The sequence below is a fragment of the Suncus etruscus genome, chromosome 4 (assembly GCF_024139225.1).
Source record: "Suncus etruscus isolate mSunEtr1 chromosome 4, mSunEtr1.pri.cur, whole genome shotgun sequence".
NCBI lineage: Eukaryota > Metazoa > Chordata > Mammalia > Eulipotyphla > Soricidae > Suncus > Suncus etruscus.
In genome coordinates, this window is record NC_064851.1 from 42126556 (window position 1) to 42146244 (window position 19689).

General features: G+C 35.3%; 1 protein-coding gene, 1 non-coding gene and 1 pseudogene across 2 annotated transcripts in view; 2 read left to right on the forward strand and 1 right to left on the reverse strand.

The window, feature by feature from the left end:
• LOC126006799 (guanylate-binding protein 6-like) overlaps positions 1-19689 on the reverse strand; it is a 150201-nt gene that overhangs the window by 21139 nt on the left and 109373 nt on the right. The window contains exons 2-3 of the mRNA XM_049772317.1: positions 2502-2697; positions 1707-1834 (exon numbers count right to left, since the gene is read on the reverse strand). Of these exons, the coding sequence (XP_049628274.1) occupies positions 1707-1834; positions 2502-2691 (318 nt within the window). The 5' untranslated portion in view covers positions 2692-2697. The remainder of the gene's footprint in view (positions 1-1706; positions 1835-2501; positions 2698-19689) is intronic.
• Positions 415-547, forward strand: LOC126007788 (small nucleolar RNA SNORA51). Its single transcript, XR_007495271.1, has one exon. It is a non-coding gene; the product is annotated as a small nucleolar RNA SNORA51 (small nucleolar RNA).
• LOC126008167 (uncharacterized) lies at positions 12362-12486 on the forward strand (annotated as a pseudogene).

Below are 19689 nucleotides of genomic sequence, written 5' to 3' on the forward strand. Positions count from 1 at the left end.
ATGAAGTCATGAAATTTTCCTATACATGGATGTATATGGAATCTATTATGCTGAGTGAAATAAGTCAGAGGGAGAGAGATAAACACAGAATGGTCTCGCTCATCTATGGGTTTTGAGAAAAATGAAAAACATTTGTGTAATGATTCTCAGAAACAAAATAGAGGAGGACTGGAGGGTCCAGCTCCTGACTTGAAGCTCACCACAGGGATCGTTTAGTGCAGTCACAGAAATAATTATACTGAGAACTATCATAACAAAATGTGACTGAATGAGGGAAGTAGAAAGACTGTTTAGAGTACAGGCCTGTGTGGGGTGGGGAGGAAGGACACTTGGGATATTGGTCATGGGAATGTTGCACTGGTGATGGATTTTTTGTATATATATATATCAAAAAAAAAAAGAAAAAAAAGATAAGGCCTCCCAATGCTTACCACAGGCTGTGTTCTTTACACTGACTGTATAGAAAGAGGAGGTACAGTAAATGCACCCCATATACACCTCAACTCAGGCCTTTTGCCTGGTCTGTATTGTGAATTGAGGAACAAAAAATATATATAATTTCTAACTATTTTACAGAAATGTAGATATACCAAGTTTCAGATATTAGTTCCATAATTCAATATAAGCTTAAAAATAAGAGAAAGAAATAATTTTATTATTAGTCAAAACTAAACTAGTAAAAATTTTAATGCCCATTTTAATATTTGTAGTTCAAATATATAATTTTATAAAAATCAGCACTTCCTAATAGTATTAAACACCTTAGAAAATGCCCTATTAATTAATAGAAATATATATATACCATCCCTACATTCCTCTCTAAAATTAACAGTTTATTTCATAGGTCATAAGGTGAGTAAGAAATCTTTCTTCTCTTTCAAACATATGTCTGAGTTAATGCTTCCCCTTTTTTTTTCCTTTTGAGCACTCTTATGCTTTCTGAGTATGGTGGAAAGTCTTACAGACTGAACAATCACCTTTCAGAACTGAAGTACTTATTCTCCCAGTTGCTGGGAATGCTTCTTGGAGTCAGCCCCCCCAGGAGTCAGTACTCTTACTTGTGAAGGCATCTATCAATGATTTATCAGAACTTTTCCCATCGCAGGCAAACTCAAAAAGCACATTTCAATAAGAAAGTTTCCATGAAATTGATAGTAGAGTTGAATTACCAGTATAATTTTTTCCTCTTATCAATCTGCCTCCAGATCAGTAAGATTTTATTCATTATGATTAAATGCATGCATTCTTCTGAATAGAAGAAAGTGTGCTTAGGAAAAAGATTTTGATTTTGGCCACTACTACACATCTCTCTCTCTCTCTCTCTCTCTCTCTCTCTCTCTCCCTCCCTCCCTCTCTCTCTCTATATATATATATCTCTGTGTGTGTGTATATATATATATATATATATATAAAAATATATATATATATATATATATATATATATGAAGCCCAGAGGTAAGGACTGCAGATGTTCAAATTACTGACCAAATTTATTCAAAATTTTCATCCATTGCCAACAAAGAAAAATCGTTACCTACTATAGCATTCTATCTTGTCTATTTACTATCTTGTGATGCCAAGAAGATAGATTCAACTAAGCCAAAATTTATTCATTTATAATAACAAGTTTTCAAACGTATAAAGATAAATTTTAATGGTTAAATTGCTGAAGAAATAATGAAATAAGAAATAACACTTTGTCTTACCTTTTCCACATCACCCAAGCCCTCAGTATCCAAAAGTACTAGTACTTGATCTGGCTTGGTAGGATGGGGAAGGCACCACATCCAAATGCCCTTGGTTTTAGATTGCACTGTTGAGCCCAGAGGAAAACCTGCAAGATGAGGGGTGGAAAAAAAAAGTAACACCAAATCATCTATATAACCACAACATCCGACTTTAAAAGAATGTAAATACTTCTAAGGATGGTGTTTTTATGATTTTCTCAAGAAAAAAAAAACAACATTGTGTATTTTATTTTCAAAAAAGAAAACTATAGCATTGAAAATGATACTGCACAAGATCTCAAGATATAGAATAGGCATATCAATTATCAAATAAAAGGTAGGATATTGACAGTCACCAGAAGAGTGTAATGAATGGTTTGTTTCAGAGCCAAAGAAAGATTGATTGCAGAGAGCATTTGAAATGAAAAGAAAGTTCATTTCTATCTATGTACTGATGTGAATATTTCCCATAGAGGTAGCATATGTTTTAAGAGAGGTTTTATACAATTGGAAAAGCCTGGAGATTGAGCAGGTGAATATTGAAGTCTTAGCAACTGAGGAGGATTTTACTCATTAGGAGTAAAACTAAAGTATGCAAGAAATTAAGTTACAATTAAATGTTAGAGACTATAAAAAATGTTGGATTTATAATTAAAAGTTTGTTTTATTGTGAGGAGCTGAATTCTCCTTTAACATTAACAAGTATAAAATTAACAAGTTGATACCTATAATAGAGAGAAGCAATTGTCTCATAATTCAGTATAAAATACTCACCATGCTTTTTTCCTGCAAGACAGTTCATCAAGTAAGATTTGCCTGTACGATACAGTCCTACAATGGCCACCACCACCACCGGCTTAGAAATCTTCTCTAGGATCTTTAGAGCTTCCTGATTCACAAATAATTTTTCATTTTTGTTTTCCACCAGACAAATAGGGGCCATCATGTCTAGTCCAGATGCCATGGAAACCTATAAACCAAGACCCTGCAGTCATTTAAAGATTACGTTATTCTTGTACTTAGTTATGAAATGATGCATTCATTTATGACTAGGTCAGATTTCTAGAATTTCTTTAAAATGAAATGTAAATTAAAATTTAGAGACTGTAAGAGAACATCTTTTATTATTCCCTTCAAATCTGATGGTACTAGAGATGATAGAGAGGATGTTACCCTCCAAATATTGCATTGGCATTAGTAAAATTTGAATAAGGGTCACAATACACTTAGGGTCTATAACATACTATATCCTTTGGTAAATATACACATTCCTAGTTTCACTGATATATATAATGCTTTGAAGGATCTGATCAATCATTAACAACTCTTCTTTAAAAGTCTTATTTTAATAAATCATGGGATCTTGATTTAAACACTAGACAATGAGGGAAATGGCTGACTAGCAATCTCAGGAATATCTAGTCTTTTTTCTTCAAGACGGTATCAAAAACAAATAAAGTAGAGCCTAAGACAATCTTTAATCTTTTAATAATACTTAAAAATAGTTGCATGTGGGCCGGAGCAGTGGCGAAAGCTGTAGGTTGTCTGCCTTGCATGCGCTAACTAGGATGGACTGTGGTTTGATTCCCCCGAATCTCATATAGTCCCCCAAGCCAGAAGCGATTTCTGAGCACATAGCTAGCAGTAACCCCTGAGCATCACCAGGTGTGGCCCCAAAACCAAAATAAATAAATAAATAAATAAAAATTATATATTAAAATAGAATAAAACATTTTAGAGTAAGTGATTGGTTGTGGTGCATATAGTAATCGTGCACCATTGTGATTGACTTTCATCTTGTATCCAGTTTCAAATTCCCTTCTTGTATCCAGAGAAAACAGAACAGACTTTACAATAATATAATAACTTATTTATGGCTGCCTCATTATTTCTTTGTACCATATACATCTATCTTAAGGGAAAACATAGGAGAGAGTAAATAAATTATGTTGAATTTCAAATGATACACTGTGCTTTGTACACTGAAGATGCAAAGAGAACTAGACCGGAGAGAAGGCACAGGCCTTATAAAACAAGAACAGTTCCCAGTTCCCTTCTGTAAACTGTAGGAAGCAGATCAGACTATACTTAAAGACCTCATCTGCATGGACTATAAGGACTAGATTCTGTTTAACTAACTTCGATACCAAGAAGAAAGAAGTCCTGGATATTAGGAAGGCTGCAGAGTCTGATCTGTGTCAAGACAGTGGGGGTGTATACTCTTGAGACTTTCTATATACACACATACACAAATACATACCACACAAGATTTTGTCCCTGTTTCCTAGAACATCATTCCTTAAAACCTTGTAATTTCTTAAATAATGAGAGAGTATTTTTGTTAATTTACCCTTAGTTCCTGAAATACCTACAGTTATTAAGGCAAAAAGAAACCGATCTTTTTTTTTTTTTTACTAAGAACCCCTTTCAACTTAAAATTTATACTAATTAGATGATTTTTTAAAAAGCCCTTGATATATCAGACAATGGAGTCTGCTTACCAAAGGAACAATCAGAAGATCAGAGTAGGAAATTAAAACCTCATCCCTAAAGTCTGGAGAGAGAAAGGGTATGAAAGTTGAAATAAAACCAAAGGGCATAATTTAATTAACTGTGCTTATTTAATAAAGAGTTAAAAAACACCCCACCAAAGGAATTTAGAGAGAAGTTCAGTTTACAAACATTCTGTGTTGCTGAGAGAGAGCGAGAGTGAGAGTGAGCGAGAGAGAGAGAGAGAGAGAGAGAGAGAGAGAGAGAGAGAGAGAGAGAGAGAGAGAGAGAGAGAGAGAGAGAGAGAGAGAGAGAGAGAGAGAGAGGGGGGAAAAATGTATGTCCCAGAATCAGGCAAGAGAGAGGAAAGGGGAAATGGGGAGAATGGGGGGGCAACTAAGAACACTGAGGCTGGAAATGTGCACTGGTGAAGTGGGTGGTATATTGTATGACTGAAATTCAATCATGAACATCTTTGTAACGGTGTATCTCACGGTGATTCAAGTAAAGAATTTATTTATAAAAATAACAATAAAGAAGCCAGAGTTTTGGCACATGCGGTAGGGCATCTGCCTTGCATGTGCTAGCCTAGGATAGACCGAGGTTCAATACCCTGCTTCCCATGTGATCCCACCAGCCAGGAGCGATTTCTGAGCGCAAACCAGGAGTAACCCCTTGAGCATCACCGGTGTGACTCAAAAACCAAAAACCAAAAAAAAAAAAAAAAATTAAAAAGAAGGTATCCTGTTAGGAGATACCACAACAGCCACCACAACTTTGATACTCTTCCTTATCTCTACCTTCTTGCTGTTCCTGGATTTTAATACTTTTGTGATAAATCAATACTCAGTAGTCTTAGTTACCAAGACATTCTAGGAAACCACCGAACCCGTGGAGGAGATAATAAGAATCTCAGATTTAATAGCCAAAATAAAGTACAGTGATAAGTCAGATTTATTTGATAAACCAGATTTATGAAGTACAGACAGTCTATGGGAATGAGTGATTAACCTGTGGGGTAGAGGCTAACATTAGGCAATCAGTAGGCACTAGATTACTTAGCATAAAAAATTAGCTGCAGTTCAAGTCTGTAGTGCTTCGACATGAAGTATTGAGAATTGTATTGAGAGAAGAAAAAGACTTTTAATTCAAGCATGAAGCAAACAATAAACCATCTAAAGCAGCAAGACTCTTTGTGAAATTTAAAAACGTAATATATATGTGTAAAAATATATATATGAGAAAACTAAAATTTATAGTTTTCTCCCCACTTAGCCCCCAAATTCAAATTTATCTCAACTAACTATTGTAAAAATTTTCTTGACACAAATGAGCAGGGAGTGGGAATGGTGGCTGTTTTTATAAATGTTCAGTTTCCAACAAAACAGAAAAAGTCAATTAAATCAATTTAAATTATTTTTATACAACTGATATAATGTTTTCTTTTTAAACAGTTATCCTTGAGATGATAACTCCCTGGGAGCTCTGAATTATTCTGTGCATTTATTATTATTATTATTATTATTATTATTATTATTATTGCAATTATTGCACTGTGTTATTCTGTGCATTTTAATGTTTTCAGCAAAATTGCTAAAGCAAGGCAGTCTCTCAAGCAAGGCTCTTCCTATTCTCTTCTACTGCTGTCATTCATGAACACGTAGGGCACAGCGTGCTTTTGCAGCTGCTCTTGGTACACAGTGAAGATGCTAAGATTTCCCAGAACTGAGGACAGCCGCAGCTCCTATAAGCTTCCTGCTCCTGCTTCCAGATCCTCAGCTATCAGGTTGATTCTGAAATTAATCCTTGAGTTCAGGACAAAGTCGTATGGAAGAGAAATAGGACATACCTTCTCTACAGCTCTATCACTCAATGAACAGTTTTCAACAGCCTCTGTCTTCTTCTCCTTCCTTCCTTCTTTCCTCCTCTTAAACAGACTGAGGTCTGTTTGTTCATTACACCAGAAAGAAAAAAAAAAGAGAGGAAAAGCAAAACTGAAAGTAAAAGTAATTCGTGTTCGTTTAGTTACAGAAGGTTACAAATTGAGCCAGTTCTGTCTTTTCCCCTTTGGTTTTTAATTCTTCTCCAGTAGTACTCAGGGGTTACTCCTGGCTCTGGACTCAGATATATCACTCCTAAAGGGCTCGGGGACCATATGGGATGCTGGAGATCTAACCCAGATTGGCATGTGCCAATCCGGCCCCCAGCTCTTATTTTTAATGTGATGTTCAATGTAAGATTTAGTTTAGTAAACATCTAAATTTAACAAAACTAGTTCCTTACTTACCAGTTTCCTTTGTCTTGTTTTCTTCCTCTTCTCCCCACTTCTGTTTGCTTTTGAACTTCGTTAAAAAAAAACCCTGAAAACACTGTAATTCAAAACATTTAATAAAGTATATATATAAAACATATAATGAAGAATATATGTATATGTAAAGTATACATTAAAATATACATATAAAGTATATCTACATATAATATAAACACCCTAATTTATAATATTGTTAATGACAGGGGTTTCATTCCTTCCAGGGTTCCAACCCCACATCCTGCACTAGAGTGCCTGCTTCCTTCCACCATTGTCTCAGAGTCCTGCCACCATCCGCCCATCTGCCCAAACAGGCAGCTGCCTCCACCCACACCCAAACCCCTCCTTCCTAAATTCAATTCCTAGTTTCTGTTTCCTGTGGCAAACTATTATTTCTTTACTGTGTCTCTATCATTCTATAGTTGTCCCTCTTCTTCTGGCTAACTTACCATGCAAACTTGCCAATGCATATAGATGGAACTAGAAGAGAATATGCTAAGTGAGTTTAGTCAGCAAGAGAAATAGCACAAAGGTAGGGAACTTGCCTTGCATGTGGCTAACCCAGGTTTCATCTCTGGCACCCTATATGGTTCCCTGAGCCCACCAGGAGTAATTTCTGAGTGCAGAGACAAAAGGCATTGTCTTTTTTATACAGTGCACATTGTGAGTCAGAAATTTCTATTTATTCATTCTATACAATAATGGGCTCATTACCACAAAACATTATTTCTAAGTATATATGACCAAGATTTGTAATAGTGTTATAACTCTGGCACTGTTAATACTACCAGATGTTAAAGGTAGCTATAGAACCTATACACAAATAATTCACATGAACACTAATACAGAAAAGTTATTTTCTTAGAAAACATTCTAAGTTTCATATAAGTTCAAGTATATTTAGGAAGATTTTGGATTCATCTATTTCACATGAATTAAAGTGACCTGTGATCCAATCCTTTAACTCTTAAGTTTACACCCAGCAGAAATATGGAATCATGTGTAGAGAAAATATAAAGAGAATGACCACAATATCATTGTGCATAATAGCTTCAAGCCAAACAGAACACCAAGTCTATATACAATAATTAGCTAAATTGCTTATAGAAAAGAAAGTAAAGAAATTACAGCTAAACCCAGTCCCTGGACTTAAAGAACTGTTCACACCCTACTAATATGGGGGACAAAGCACCAGCATATGGTTTCCCAGTACCATGGGATGGAATTTCTGAGCAGAAAACCAAGAGTAAGGCCTGAGCAATGCCCAGTGTTGTCCACAAAAACAAACAAAAAGTTTAAAAAGTCTTTTATGCTAGCATAAATAGACTTGAAAGTGAAAGTAGATCATAGTTCAAGTATGATCATGAGTTCAAAAACATTGAACACATTCTGGGAATTCAGCTGATTTTACACCAAAGTTTTTTCCTTCTTTTTTTTTTTTTTTTTTTGGTCAGGTACAAAATACAAAAAAATGAAAAAAAAAAAAAACACTCCAGGGGCAACTGAATGTTTTTGAGATTGTGAAATGAATTTCAAGGCTCTGACCTCCAAGCCTTCAAACTTCCCAAATTTGCATGCAGATAAGTTTAACAACATTGGTTAGAATTTAATCTGCAGTTTATAGAGTTCCAGTCTCTTTTTTTTTTCTTTTTTCTTTTGGTTTTTCAGCCACACCTGGTGATGCTCAGGGGTTATTCCTGGCTATGAGCTCAGAAATCGCTCCTGGCTTGGGGGACCATATGGGATGCCGGGGATCGAATGGCAGTCCATCCTTGTCTAGCATGTGCAAGGCAGATGCCTTACCAACTGAGCCACCACTTCGGCCCCATCTTTTTAAAATTTGTATAAAAATAGCTCTAAATATAAGTACACTCAAATCAACAGTTTTTCTATGATATTAAAACTATCCAAATGTGTTTTCTTTTTACCTTTGTGTCTTTTAATAATTTTTAATAAATTTGTATTTGTGGCACAAGATATATACATATACTTATGTGTGTATGAAAAAAGAAATCACTTAAAGAAATATATAGCATTTACATATTTTCAGAAATATAAAAAGATGCTTTTTTTTTAATTGTAGCTTAGGTAATATGGCAAAAACTGGGTTAATGTTTATGCTATTGAAATGCAAAGTTACTCTACCTCCATTGTCACCAATTGCCCAGAAATCCTCTTCCATTTTCTGTGACTTTCTTTTATTTTATCCATATGACAATATAACCTACAATTTATTTCTTTATTTATGACACTTTATAAATGATAGCATATTTCCTTTATTAGTAAATCAAGGTTTCCTTTCCAGTCTCAAAAATTAGGAAGGAGGTTTTTCAAGCTGCTGAAAATAAACTTAGCATTTGATACTATATTTCTACCCAAATCATATAATAACACTAATTCAAGGGGATATATTTTTATCACACTGTTATATGCAGTATCAAAAATATGTACACAACCCATGAGCCTAATGACAGTTAAGTGGATAAAGCAGATATTTTCAATATACACCATAGTACACACGACTCACTCATAAGAAATAATGAAACATTCACAAGCAACATAGAAAGAACCAAGGTTGACAGCATAATTTAGAAAGAGAGAAAAATACTAGATGACATTTCTCATATATGAGGAACAAAGAAACAAAACAGAAAAAAATTGAAGCAAAACTAACCCTTATATTCAGAACTGCAGAACTGTGGTCAGGTTACATCCGTGGGAGAGCATAGGGGATGCAAAGAATGGCAGGATCTCTATAAGATCTCTATATATTATAATATATAATAGTATTGGAGGGACTTGAGAACTGTGGTAGTGGGTGAAGTGTGGCAAGTTTTGAAGACACGTAAAAAACGTTATTCCTAAAACTATAAAATGTTTAAAATAATGTTACCTACCTTAATTTAAAAATGTTTTCTTCAAAATGAAAGACATTCTTGAAATAATAATTTTCAGACACAAAAGAGAGATGGGCTGGAAGTTACAGCTCACCTCATGAAGCTCACCACAAACAGGAATGAGTTTAGTTAGAGAAGTAACTACATTTTGAACTATTCTAATAATGAGAATGTATGAAGGCAATAGAAAGCCTGTCTAGAGTACAGGCGGGGGTGGGTGGGAAGCAGGGAGACTTGGGACATTGGTGATGGGAATGTTGCACTGGTGATGGGTGGTGTTCTTTACATGACTGAAACCCAAACAACACAATCATGTATGTAATCAAGGTGTTTAAATAAAAATATATTAAAAATGTATTTAAATGTTTTCTTCACTTTTGCCAAATAATGTATATTATTACTACCTGACAAATAAAATTTAATAATTATTTTCATCTCTTTCATACAATACTGCTGCAACAGATATGCTAGTAATCTGTCACTTTTTACTATTGTAAATAATTTTTTAAAAAAATTTTAAAGTACCATGGTGTGCAAAATTATTCATAGCTAAGTTTTAGATATACCATGTTCAAGCACCAATCTTATCATCAGTGTTTTCTTAGCTCCACCAAGGTTCCCACATTCCCAGTCACCCACATTTTCAGCTTTTCACCTTGAGAGGCACATTGTTGAGTTTGGTTGTTGAGTTTGAAGCTTTTGTTTTTAGTGTTCTTTACTTGTTGATTTGGATATTTAGTTCTACCACTCCTTTATACCACTGGGATCCTTAACTGCTACTCCATATTGTATCCCACCTATCTCTTCTCCCCCTCAATTTTTCCAATCTCCATCCTCCACATGCTCTGCTGAAAAAGGTGATCTAAGCATTCCCATTTTAAATATTGTATCTCCTCATCCAGTTTTTCTATAAACCACTTAGGCAAGAGCATACTGAATTTGTCCCACTTTTGACTGATTTCATTTAACATTCTGTCTTCCAATTCTACCCATTTTTCAGAAAATTGCATTATTCTATCATACTTTATAGCTGCATAGTATTCCACTGTGTATATAGATCATATTTTTATGACTCACTTATTATATATTAGGCAGCTAGGTTGATTCCAGATCTTAGTTATTATACTAAATTCTACAATGATAAATGGTATACCATGAATAATGGCCTCTTTGAATGGTGCAAAATCAAATAACAATAATCTCTTTTAATGTTGACAGACTAAATACACCAGTTAATAGACATAGAGTGACAAGATGGATCACAAAATTGTATCCAATGGGGCCAGAGAAATAGCACAACAGGTAGGGTGCTTGCCTTGCGTATGGCTGACCTAAGTTCAAATCCCAGCATCCCTCATGGCCCCTTAAGCCAGTCTGGGATAATTTTTGAGCACATATCCAGAAGTAACCCCTAAGCACCATCAGGTTTGCTAAAACAAATAAATAAATAATTAATTAAAAATGGGAGGAAAAAAGAAAAGAAAATTGTATCCAACATATTTCTGCCTGCAAGAAAAATATTCAGAACAAAGTTAAAGGTTAGAAGTCAATCCTTCAAGCAAACAGCTTCCTTAAAAGGGTTAGGGTGGCCATACTAATATTTGATGGCATAAATATCAGGTTTAAAATGGTTATAAGAGACAGAGAGCAAGTGCTAGATTCTTTAGGAAGAAATCTATTCCAAAAGAGATGGACCCAATGAAGGGGTAGCAAAATGCTTAAAACAACTGATGATATACTTGAAGAAAGATACCAATAGCAACACAATAGTATTGGGTATTTTCAACACTAATTTGTCACCTTTTGGTAGATCAATGAAGCTAGAACTTAAGGGTATACTAGTGTTGAAGTAAAAAATGAGAGTGGCTTCATAAACATCTATAGGGTTTTTCATCCTCACAAGGCTGAATACATTCTTCTCCAAAGGACTTGGGATATTCTCCAAGATAGATCAAATGCTGGGCCATAAAATATACCTTCATAAAGTCAAAATGATAGAAATACCCTCAGACCCACTTGCCTAAAGGATGCAGGCACCAGACCGACTCCATGCAACATCCAGAACTCTTATTAATTTAATTAATACAACAGAAATGGATGAATATTTGGACTCCATAACCTCTCAAGTTTGAACCAAGATGATCTGGAATACTGAATAGACCTATCTTTATAGAGGAAATTGAAATGGTAATCAAGGGGTAATTAAAAAGAAAAGCACAAGCCTAGATGGATTTAATAGTGAATTATTTCAAACCTTTAGAGATAACATACTGCCTATCATTTTCAGACTCTTAGAAAATTGAAGAAACAGAAACTCTCCAACAATGTTTTTATGAAGCTAACATCACCCTTTTATCTAAAGCCAAAAGATACACACAAACACACACACAAAGAGAAAATTAAATGGTGATATTACTAATGAACACAAATGCAAAGATCAACAAAATACTAGCAAATAGAATCCAACAGTTCATCAAAAACTTATACACCATAACTAAGTTGGATTCACCCTGAGAAGCAACGATGGTTTAACATATGCAAATCAATCAATATAATACACCATATCAATAAAAGAAAAAAATCATATAATGAAGAGAAAGTATTTGACAAGTCCAGCATCCATTCATGATGAAATATCTCAACAATCTGGGAATTGAAGGAATTTTCCTCAACATAGTAAAGACATCTGCTATCAGTAGATCACAAGCATTATACTCAATGGGGACAACTAAAATCTTTTTCTCTAAGAACTAGTACAAGTCAAGGTTGATCTCTCTGACCATTTCTATTCAATATAGTACTAAAATACTTACTAAAGGAATTAGTCAAGAAAAGGATATCAATGGTATCCAGATAGAAAACGAAAAAGTCAAAGGAAGAAGTCATTGTTTGCAGATGATATGATACTACGTTTATAAAATCCTAAAGATGCCACAAAGATCGCTTCACAGCCTTTTGACTAAGATCAAGTGTATTATCAGTTCTTATCAGTTTAATATCTGATATGTCATCTATCCGAAGACAATATATAAAAAGAAAAAAATGATGCCACAAAAAAGCTTCTGGAGATAATAGATTTGCTTTTTAATCCGAAAGTCTACAAAATAAATATGAAAAATTCATGGCTTTTTTATATTCAAATAATTAAAAAGAAGAAATAGATATTAAAAATATAATTCATAATTGGGACTCAGAAAATAAAGTACCTTGGATTTAATGCAACTAAAGAAATGAAAGATCTATACAAGAAAACTACAAAACACTGCTTTAGAAAATACAAGAGGACACAAGAAAATATACCCCACTTAGTATTGGTAGGATTAAAATAATTAAAACAGCAATACTTTCCAAAGCATTGTACACATTTACTACAATCCCTATAAGAGAACCCATGATGTTATTCAGAGAAGTAGATAAAACATTCCTAAAATTTGTATGAAAAATAAATATCCATGGGTAGCTAAAGCAATTCGTGGGAAAATTAAGAAGGGGACACATCACTTTCCCCAACCTTAAATGGTACTATGAAACAGTAGTTATTAAAACCACATAATATTGGAATAAAGGCAGAGCCTCAGATCAATGGAATAGACTTGCATATTTTAAGTCTGATCTCTCATTATATAATTAATTAGTTTTTGATAAAGAGGCAAGAAATACAAAGTAGTGCAAGTAAAACCTCTTCAATAAGTGGCACCGGGAAAACGGATCAACTACATGCAATAAACGCAAACCTGAAACCAAAAGATACAGAGAGGAAAACATAGGTAGAATACTCCATGACACTGAAGCTTAAGGCATCATTAAGGATGAAACATCTCTGGCCAAGCAAGTGGAAACAAAGATAAACAAATGAGGCTATGTTAAACTGAGAAGTTTCTAAAACTCAAAGGAAATGAGAGAAACTATTCACCCAATACCCATCTGATAAGTGTTTAATATCTAAGAGATACAAGGCACTGATAGAATTGAGCAAGAAATAAACATCTAACCTCAGAGCCAGGAGTTATATGCACCCATCTGGCCACCATCAGGAATGCTCTAAACCAAAATATAATAAAATAGGTCCTGATCCTCCAGTAGTACCCAGACCCACATTGCCCTGAAAAGCAGAGCCCGAAGAACACACATCAAAGAAGATGAGCCAATTCAACCCATAGGGGCAGAGACTGAAAAGCTCCATGGCCATTCACTTTGACTAGTCAATGAACTCAAGCACAACATGTAGAAAACACCACACTAAAAGTATAACAATAGAGGGAAAATGCAGGCCTCCACCATGATTAGAGAATGAAAATGGCAGCTCTAATGACCCAAAACCACTTATTTATCTCTCAGATAAGGACATTAGAGAAGAAATATGGAGGATTTGAATAGAACTCAAAGAAAGAATGTAATGAACTGAGTGAACTAGGAATAAGAATCAAGAGGATATTGTAGTAGAAATGAGAAAACTCCCAACTGAAATAACAATATTGAAAAACTTGGTAGGCAAAATGAAAACCTCACTGGAAAGCCTATCCAACAGAGTAATAGTAGCAGAATACAGAATCTGTCAGCTGGAAGATGAGATGCATAACAACTCCATACAACAGAAGATGTTGAATAAAGCCTTAAAACAAACAATGGAAAAAAAAAAACCTCAAAGAATGTGAGCAAATGAAAAGAGAAGTCTTTGATAAACTCAATAGAAACAATATAAGACAGAAGTGCCTGCTGAACATACACCATCAGAGGAAAACAGAAATCGCCTAAGGAGGGTTGAGCCAGAGAAGCAAGGCCAGTCTGCTTTGCTTCATGGCATGTGCATCTTCGAGTCAATGAACCCCATCGTAACATGTAGAAAAAACCCACACAACAATTTTGACAATGGGAACACAACGCAGGCCAACACCAGGCATAGAGAATGAAGGTGGCAGCTCTGATGACCCAAAAAGATCCGACCACTTAAGTAGTCTCTCAGATAAGGAGTTTAGAGAAGAAATGTGGAAGATATTCATAGAACTCAATGAAAGCATAGATCAAGCTGAGTGGAACACAATAAAAATCAAGAGGAAATAAAGATAGAAATAAGAAAACTCCAAACTGAAAGAATAGGTTTGACAAACTCAGTAGACAAAATGAAAACCTCAGTGGAAAGCCTCTCCAACAGAGTAACAGCAGCTGAGAATAGAATCTATGAGCTGGAGGATGAGATGCATAGCAACTACATACCAAAAAAAAAAGGATGGAGAAGAGCCTTAAAGTAAATAATCAGGCAATGTCAAAGTTACTCAAAGAATGTGAACAGATAAAAATAGAAGTCTTTGAAAAACTTAACAGAAGCAACATAGGAATCATTGGAGTCCCAGAAACCATGGAATAAGGAATAAGATCCCCAGGAGGAATCAACAGTCAAGGATATGATTGCAAAGAAACAACCAGAGCTAAATACTGCATGCAACCAAATTCTGCATGCCCAAAGAGTAGTAGCTAAAAGAAACCCAAAGAAAAGCACCCCAAGACACACTTTAGTCACAATTATGAATCCCACAGATATGGATAGATTATGGAAGCAGCAAGATCAAAAAGGAAAATTATATTCAAAGGAGCATTCTTAAGATTTACGACAGATCTGTCACAAGAAACCCTCAAGACTAGAAGGCAGTGGTGGGATATAGTGACAAAACTCAACGAAATGAATGCTTCACCTAGACTACTGCACCCAGCCAGACTCACGTTCAGATTTGAAAGAAGTATACATAACTTCACTTGAAAGGCAAAATGAAAAACTCACTGGAAGACCTTACCAGCAGATTAAAAAATCTGCAGAGGACAGAATCAGTGAGTTATAAGATGAGCTGTATAAAACATTCATAAAGATGCAATAGTCAAAGACATCATTGTTGAGAATTTACCAGAACTGAAGAGTGCACACCCAAAGAATACCCGCTAAAAAAGATTCAAATAAAAGTACATCAAGGTACATCCTAATTGCAATGCTGAAAACCATGAATTAAAAAAGCAACAAGAGAAAAAATATACAAAGGACAGTTTTGAAGATTTACAGTAGATTTATTATAAGTAAACATCCAGACCCAAAGCAGTGAGAAGATGTAGTGAAAAACTCAACTAATTGGGGCCAGAGAGATAGCAAAGCACTAGGACTTTTGTCTTGCATACAGCTGATCCAGGACAGTCGGTGGTTTGAATCCTGGTATCCCACATGGTCCACCATGCCTGCCAGGAACGATTTCTGAGCACAGAACCTGGAGTAACCCCTGAGCGCTGTGGGTGTGACCCCCCCCAAACCCTCAATTAATTCAACCAGAATACTTGACCCAGCCAGATTCTCATCCAGAAAGTATATTCAGTTTCATGGATAAAGAACAGCTCAGCAACTTTACAGACTCAAAACCAATCTTAAAAAAACAGAAAGGTCTATTTTAAGGCAAAACAAACCCCCCAAACGCACCATACTTCTACAAAAAGCACAAAATTACATGACAATCATTTTTCTCAATGTCTATGAACTAAAGGCAATAATTAAGAGACAGTGTAACAAACGTAAGCCAGTATTTACTGCCTATAAGAAAAACATTTGAATAGTCAAAGCAAACACAGACTCAAAGTGAAAGGAAGGAAGACAATTCTTTAAGTAAACAACACCCTCAAAATGTCTGGGGAGGTCACACTAATATTTGAAGACATAGACATCAAGCTCAATAAGTTACAAGGGACAGAGCTGATCATTTCTTAATAATCAATGGCTATGAACATCAGAAAGAAATCATACTCCTAAACATATATACACCCAATGAGAGGCAAGCAATATACTTAAAACAACCACTAATAGAATTGAAGAGAGACAAGAATAATAACAAAGTCATTACTGGAGTTATTGTGTTGGGGATTCAACACTATTCTGTCACCTCTTGATAGATCAACCAGGCTAACACTTAACAAGGATTACAGGCTTTCAAGGAAGAAATAGAATAGAGTGACTTATAGGTTCATATATAGAGATTTTTGTCCCTCAAATATCCCAAAATATGGGGCCAGAGCAGTAGCACAGCTGTAGGGCATTTACGTTGCACACAGCTGCCCAGGACAGACCTGGGTTCAATCCTCAGTATCCCATATTATGGTCTCCAGAGCCAGGAGCGATTTCTGAGCTCATAGCCAGGAGTAAACCCTAAACATCACCAGATGTTCAAAACCAAAAATAAACAAACAAAAAAATCCCAAAACACATTCTTCTACAAAAACATGGGAGATTCTCAAGATAGTACACATATGCCGCCATAATATATACCTCCATAAAATCAAGAATTTCAAATTTGCATAAATTAACTAACTTCTTAGATCATGATGTACTGAAATAGAAGTTTATTATAGACTTGGAGAATTAAGTTTAAAACCTGAAATTAACAGCTCACTACTGAACAATCAATGATCAGAGATGAAATCAAAAGTTCTTGAGAAAAATGAGAATAAAGACTTAAATTATCAGAATTTGTGGGACATAACAAAAGCAGTAATAAGAGAAAAATTTATAGCTATACAAGGATTCATCAGGACAGAAGAAGGGACCTACTCAAATAATAATGCCACAGCTTAAAAACATTAAAAAAAATGACCAACAAAATGAACCAAAATATGCGAGTGGAAGGGAATGATAAAATTAGAGCAGAAATTAATGAACTGGATACCTAATGAAAGCAAGAGTTGATTCTTTGATAACATAAACAAGATCATTAACCATTAGCAAGACTCACAAAGAAACTTAATAAACCAAATCAGAAATGAAAGAGCATATATGACAGATACTACAGAAATTCATAGAGTAATCAGATGTATTTTGACAATCTTTATGCCACAAAACAAGAGAACTGGAAGAAATGGATAAATTTTTAGACTCTATAACATCCCAAGGTTGAACGAAGATTTTCTAGACTATCTGAACAGATGTATCTGATTGAGGAAATTAAAGTGAAAATCAAAATGCTTCCTTAAAACAAAAGTTTAGGTCTCAGAAATTCACTAGTGAATTCTTTCAAACTTTTAAAAAGGACATGCTGCAAATTTTCTTTGGACTCTACCATGAAATTGCAGAAACAGAAACACTCTCAAACAGTTTTTATTAAGCAAACATCAACCTGATACCAAAAGCAAACTCAGACACCACAAAAAAAGAGAACTACAGGCCATATCCTTGTTGAACATAGATGCAAAAATTCTCAACAAAATTCTAGCAAATAGGATACAGCACCTCATTAAGAAGGTCATACACCAAGTAGAATTTATTCCAGAAATTCAAGGATGAGTTAATATAAACAAGTCAATTAATATAATACACCATTATCAATAAAAAGAAAAATTAAAATCATATAGTCATATCAATAGATGCAGAGGAAGCATTTGACAAGGCCCAGGAGCTGCTCATAAAAAAATACTCTCAACAAAATGGGAATTGAAGAAATTTCTCTCAATATAGTCAAGGCCACAAGCACATGGGAAGCATTATACTCAAAGGGAAACAACTGAAAGCCTTTTATCTAGATCTGAAACAAGACAAGGTTAGCCCCTCTCACCACTTCTATTTATTATGGTACTGGAAGTGCTTGCCATACAATTAGGCAAGAAAAAGATATCAAGTGGATCCAGATAGAAAAAAGTTCTCACTGTTTGCAGCTGACATGATACTATATTTATAAAATACTAAAATCCACAGAAAAGCTGCTGAAAATAATAGATTTGTATGGTAAAATGGCAGTCTACAAAATTAACATACAAAAACATGGCTTTTATATATACAAATAATGAAAGAGAAGAAAGAGATATTAAAAAAAAATCCCATTGACAATTGCGCCCCCATAAAAAACAAGTTCCTTGGAGTTAACTAAACTCCAAAGAGGTGAAATATCTATACAAGAAAACTATTTAAAAAAAAAACTGCTTCAAAAAATAAGTGAAGGGGCCAGTGTGGTGGCGCTAGAGGTAAGGTGTCTGCCTTGCGAGTGCTAGCCAAAGAAGGACCGCGGTTCGGTCCCCAGTGCCCCATATGGTCCCCCCAAGCCAGGGGCAATTTCTGAGTGCTTAGCCAGGAGTATCCCCTGAGCATCAAATGGGTGTGGCCACAAAAAAAATAGAAATATGTGAAGACACAAGGAAACAGAGACATATATAATGTTCATGAATTTAGAGACTAGTATCATTAAAATGGCAATACTTCCCAAAGAAATGTAAAGATTTAATGCAGTCATTATAATAATACCCATGGCATTTTTCAAAGAAGTAAGTCAAATATTCTTGAAACTCGTTTTGGAATAATAAATGTCCACAAATAGATAAAGAAATCTTTGGGGTGGGGGAAACAGGAGGCATCACTTTGCCCAACTATACTATAAATCTGTAGTCATTCAAACAGCATAATTTTGAAATATGGACAGATCCTCAGATCAATGGAATAGACTTTGAATATTCTGAGACTGACTCCCTGGTATATGATCAATTAGTTTTTGATAAAGGAGCAAGAACTACAAAATGGAGCAAGGAAAGCCTCTTCACAAGTAGTGTTGGGCAAAGTGGTAACCGCATGCAAAACAAAACAAAACAGAACAAAAACAAAAAAAAAACACTCAGACCTCTACTTAATACCATGTACAAAGTTTCAATCAAAATGGTTTAAAGACCTGGATATCAGACCTGAAATCATAAGGTACAATGAGAAAAAACGTAGGCAGAAACTCCATGACATTGAAGCGAAAGGCTTCTTCATTACGGATAAAACACCACCATTCAAGGGCTGGAGAGATAGAACGGAGGAAGAGCATTTGCCTTACATGTTAAAGGATGGTGGTTCGCATCCCGGCATCCCATATGGTCCCCCGAGCCTGCCAGGACTGATTTCTGAGTGTAGAGCCAGGAGTAACCCGAGTGCTGCCGGGTCTAAACTGAGAAGCTTCTGAGCCTCAAAGGAAACAGTGACTAGGATACAAAGACTACCCACAAAATGGAAGAAACAATTCACCCCTTACCCCTCAGATAAGGGGTTAATATCTAAGATATACAAGGCACTGATTGAATTGAGCAAGTTAAAAACATCTAACCTGGGGCCGGGTGGTGGCGCTAGAGGTAAAGTGCCTGCCTTGCCTGTGCTAGCCTAGGACGGACCGCGGTTCGATCCCCCGGCGTCCCATATGGTCCCCCAAGCCAGGAGTGACTTCTGAGCGCATAGCCAGGAGTAACCCCTGAGCGTCACCGGGTGTGGCCCAAAAACCAAAAA